Source organism: Lathyrus oleraceus, chromosome 2, assembly GCF_024323335.1.
Source record: "Lathyrus oleraceus cultivar Zhongwan6 chromosome 2, CAAS_Psat_ZW6_1.0, whole genome shotgun sequence".
Taxonomy (NCBI): Eukaryota; Viridiplantae; Streptophyta; class Magnoliopsida; order Fabales; family Fabaceae; genus Lathyrus; species Lathyrus oleraceus.
Genome location: NC_066580.1, coordinates 421,785,843 through 421,790,691, shown reverse-complemented (window position 1 = coordinate 421,790,691; position 4,849 = coordinate 421,785,843). Strand labels below are relative to the sequence as shown.

Genomic DNA, 4,849 nt, shown 5'->3' with positions numbered 1-4,849 from the left:
TGACCTAACCTATGCTCAAATCAATAAAAAAATAATAAAAATATATAAGTGAGGGTTTGAGTGTGCACTTCACGAATTTTTTTTATGAATGAGAGTTGGTTGGATTGTACCTAACTTGAATAGGATACAAACTTTCTCTTCTCGGACCTTTCCCAAACATTTATCATATTAAGTTTATTATGAGACAAACTAACTAGATTCACATCTATATCTAGTTTTCATGTTTTTATTGATTTACATGCATCTATCCAAGATACTATCATTTATGAAATGTTATAAACTTACTATCAGAAAAGAAAACTTGAGAGGGTTAATTTTGTCCATTCATAACTACATATAACCATCATGGTCATGCCCACCCATCGACAACACTATCCCTACCATACGAGTGATTACATATTACAAATTAAAAAATAAAAATATCCAGATAATAAGTGAGAGAATAGAAGAAAACGGTTAAGGAAAAAAATAGAAAGAGAGTGTGGCGTGTATTGTGGCCTCTCTGGAGACACATGAAAACCAACTCATTCAATTTTCTTGTTTCTTCTCTGTAAATTATATTCCCTCTCTTTCCAATAATTTCACACAAAAATCATCCAAATTACTTTGATCCTGAATTTTCTTCTTCTTTCTTAACTAACAATGTCATAACAACAACAACAACTCTATCATTCCTAATTCAGTAACCGTTTTTCTTTTTCTTCTTACTCTGCTTCCATGGCTTCAAAATCTACTACTAGTACTACTAGGTTAGTCAACTTTTGCTTTTGAATCTGTGTTTTCGTATACTGTTAAGATCTGATTTGGATTCTTCGGTTACTTCTTTTCTAAGCATCGTTTTGTTGCTTCATGCTGTTTGATTTGATCTAGTAATTATGATCTTATGCTATTTTAGGATTTCACTTTTTTTTTTCTTTTTTTCATTTTTGATATATATGATTTCTATGTACTATTCTAAAATTAGGCTTGTTTATTTATTTATTCATCATATTTGTTTCTTATTCTGGATTGATTTTGTACAATTATATACATTGTTGATTTGGATAAATATTAATTTGGTTTTCCAATGATTCTGGATGCTTAATTTGGAATAAGAATTGTGTTTTTGTGATTTAGATCTATTTGATTGGTTGGAAATTGAATATAACTATTGTACTTTTTTTTTCTGCAATTTGATGTCTATGCATAGCTAGTAACTCTAACTGAGTAGACTTAATGAGATCTATTGTGTTTCTTTTAATGCTTTGTGATCTGATTTTGTTGACATTTGGATTTGATAGATCAAAACTATCTGAAAATTCCAACAAAGGTGCAGCTCAAGCAACACCGAGAGTCAGTAAAGTTAGTAAAGTAGGGAGCAAATCAGAAACTGAATCGCCGCCTCCATTGCAAAATTCACGTGTTTCTGTGGAAAGGTCGCCGCGATCTGTGATTTCTAAGCCCCCTGTTGAGCGGAAATCAGCAAAAGCTAGCTCCACGCCACCGGATGTAAGTTATAGAGTGCATTTAGTGATGCCTTTCTTTGAGATTTATTCTGGTTTTGTTTCTTCTTTATTTCCAAATGGATGCACTTCAACTGGTTTTGTTCTTTTCAATCGCTACTTTTTGAATGAAGATAAGGAAATGTATGAGATGTGTTAATCTTATCTGTTAATGCTAATTATTTGACAAATTTTGATTGGGACTTCAGAAGTTTTAGATAAAGCATGAATTACTGGCCTTTTATTCTGTGATGTCTAGTATTCGATTTGATAGAATTCTAATTCCAATCAAACTGAATTTGTGCATATCTATTTTGAACATGAATATGTTCTTAAGTTTGATTCACAATGATGAAACCCGATTCATTCTAATGAATCATCACTGCCTAAACTTATCCAACCATTTTTTTTGTCAATTTTTTATAGCTAGAAACTTTTCTCTTACCATTTGGTTTATGAATTGAACCTTGAATTATTTAGATTAGTATATGATATAAAAGCTTAAAACTTTGCCATGTCACTTGTTTATAATAAGATTTTAATGTATTGTACAATTTATAATAAGATTTTAATGTCTTATACAATTTATAATAAGATTAAAAAGTAGGTCTTTTGTTTTACAATTTTTTCTTTATATATTCCTTTTCTTTTTCTATCTTTCCAGAAACAAGCACCAAGAGCTGCAAAGGGTTCAGAATTGCAGAACCAGTTGAATGTATCTCAAGAAGATCTAAAGAAAGCAAAGGAACAGATCCTTCAGGCTGAGAAAGAGAAGGAAAAAATTACTGATGAGTTGAAAGAAGCACATAGAGTAGCGGAGGAAGCAAATGAGAAACTCAGGGAGGCATTGGTGGAACAAAAGCAGGCTAAGGAGGAATCTGAGATAGAAAAATTCCGAGCTGTTGAATTGGAGCAGGCTGGAATTGAAACTGTGAAGAAAAAGGAAGAGGAATGGCAGAAAGAGCTTGAAAGTGTGAGGAACCAGCATGCCTTGGATGTGGCTGCTCTTGCTTCCACCACTGAGGAGCTTCAGCAGATTAAGCAAGAACTCACCATGATGTGTGATGCTAAGGACCAGGCACTGAACCATGCTGATGATGCAACTAAAAATGCCGAGGTTCATGCTGAGAAAGCAGAAATCTATGCAGCTGAATTGGCGCAGTTGAAGGGATTACTGGATTCAAAACAAGAAACAGAAGCCAGTGATAATAGGCTTATAATGAAGTTGAAAAAAGAGGTAAAAGCTCTCAAGCAAGAACTTGATAAGGGAATGAGTTATGATGAGAAGTTGACAGAGAAAGAAAATCTTATTGAACAACTTAATGTCGAACTTGAAACCTCAAGGACGGCAGAATCTTATGCCCGCAGTCTGCTAGAGGAGTGGAAGAAGAAGGTTGAGGAACTGAAAATGAGGGTTGAAGAATCAAACAAGTTGGAGAGATCCGCATCAGAATCCTTGGAATCTGTAATGAAACAGCTAGAAGGAAGCAATGATCTGTTGCATGATGCAGAGTCTGTAGTTGGTCCTCTTAAAGAGAAGGTGGGATTGTTAGAAATGACTATTGGGAGACAAAAAACCGATTTTGAGGAATCTGAACGTCGCCTTCTTATGGCTAAGGAAGAAAATCTAGAAATTTCAAAGAAGATTGAGTCTCTCAAATCCGAACTTGAGACAGTGAAGGAAGAGAAAGAACAGGCTTTGAACAATGAACATCTTGCAGCCTCTAGTGTGCAGACTCTATTAGAAGAGAAAAACAAACTTATCAATGACTTGGAGAAGTCTAAGGAAGAAGAAGAAAAGAGTAAAAAGGCAATGGAAAGCTTAGCTTCTGCATTACATGAAATATCTGCGGAATCTAGAGAAGCTAAAGAAAATCTACTGGGCAATCAAGCTGAAAGGCAAAGCTATGAGAACCAGATTGAAGATTTAAAGTTAGTCTTAAAAGGTACTAACGAAAAATATGAGTCGATGCTTGACGATGCACGACATGAAATTGATGTTCTTATATTCAGTATTGAAAGCTCGAAGAATGTCTTTGAGAACTCAAAGGCTGAGTGGGAGCGGAGAGAGCTTCATCTAGTCAGCAGCCTGAAGAAAACTGAAGAAGAGAATGCGGCCACGGAAAAAGAAATAAATAGATTGGTTTATTTGCTTAAAGAAGTTGAGGAAGAAGCAAATTCCAACAGGGAGGAAGAAGCTCGGTTGAAGGAAAATCTGAATGAAGTTGAGGCTGAGGCAATCCATCTGCAGGAAGCTTTGAAGGAAGTAACATCTGAAAATGTTAAATTGAAGGAAAATATATTGGATAAAGAAAATGAAATGCAGAATGTTTTTCAAGAAAACGATGAACTCCGAGCTAGGGAAGCCGAATCTATTAAGAAGGTGGAAGAGTTGTCTAAGTTGCTGGAAGAAGCTACAACTAGAGACCACAATGACCAAGAAAATGGTGATCTTTCAGACAGTGAGAAGGACTATGATTTGCTTCCTAAAGTAATTGAATTTTCTGAACAGAATGGTCATGGATATGTTGGAGAGGACATTCCAAAGGTTGAGCTTTCCATCAATCAAGGACTCAAACATAGCTTACAAGAAGAAAGTATAATCTTGAATGACAAACCCGAAGAGAAAATTGATTCCCCGAAACCTGTGCATGTGAATGGAAAGCCAAAGGAAGATGAGAGGAAAGGAAATGATGATCTAGAAGAAGTAGAATTCAAAATGTGGGAAAGTTACAAGATAGAGAAAAAGGAGTTCTCTTTCTCGCCAGAAAGAGAAGCAGAGCCTGAATCACTTGAAGAGGAAGTTGAGTCAAAGGTAGAAGAAGATGGCAGTCTTGAGAGCTTTGATAAGATAAATGGAACCGCTGTAACAGAGAACATTGACAATGGTGGGATCTCACCATTAAAAGAACAACAACAGCTGAAGAAGAAGAAGAAACCTTTGCTTGGAAAGTTTGGAAGCCTGCTCAAGAAAAAGGGTGGTAGCAACCAGAAGTAGAAACAACATTTTCAATATTTGTGTGCATATTGATTGAACAACATTCAACATTTGTGTGCATATTGATTGAACAACATTCAACATTTGTGTGCATATTGATTGAACAACATTAATTTGTTTGCACTTGTTTGATTTATGATTTTTTTGCTTCTATATAGAAATATAGGATTTTTACGAAATGAGATTTGTAATGTTGTTTAGGATTTCAATTTTTTATGCTTGTGTATGATGATGATGAAGCAAATCCAACTATTTTTTCCCCACCGTTCTTTGTTCTTGGCCACCAAAGAAGTATGAACAATGCTATTCTTACATCCATAATATACACCAAATACTTATATCAAACATTATTAATTGTATTTATATAGTG

General features: G+C 34.7%; 1 protein-coding gene across 1 annotated transcript; it reads left to right on the top strand.

The window, feature by feature from the left end:
* Positions 1–403: 403 nt before the first annotated feature.
* On the top strand, positions 404–4,615 carry LOC127119894 (WEB family protein At3g02930, chloroplastic). Its single transcript, XM_051050259.1, has 3 exons — positions 404–749; positions 1,281–1,488; positions 2,146–4,615. Exons 1-3 carry the CDS (start codon positions 718–720, stop codon positions 4,477–4,479), a joined length of 2,574 nt encoding a protein of 857 aa, XP_050906216.1. The 5' UTR covers positions 404–717; the 3' UTR covers positions 4,480–4,615.
* Positions 4,616–4,849: the final 234 nt, after the last annotated feature.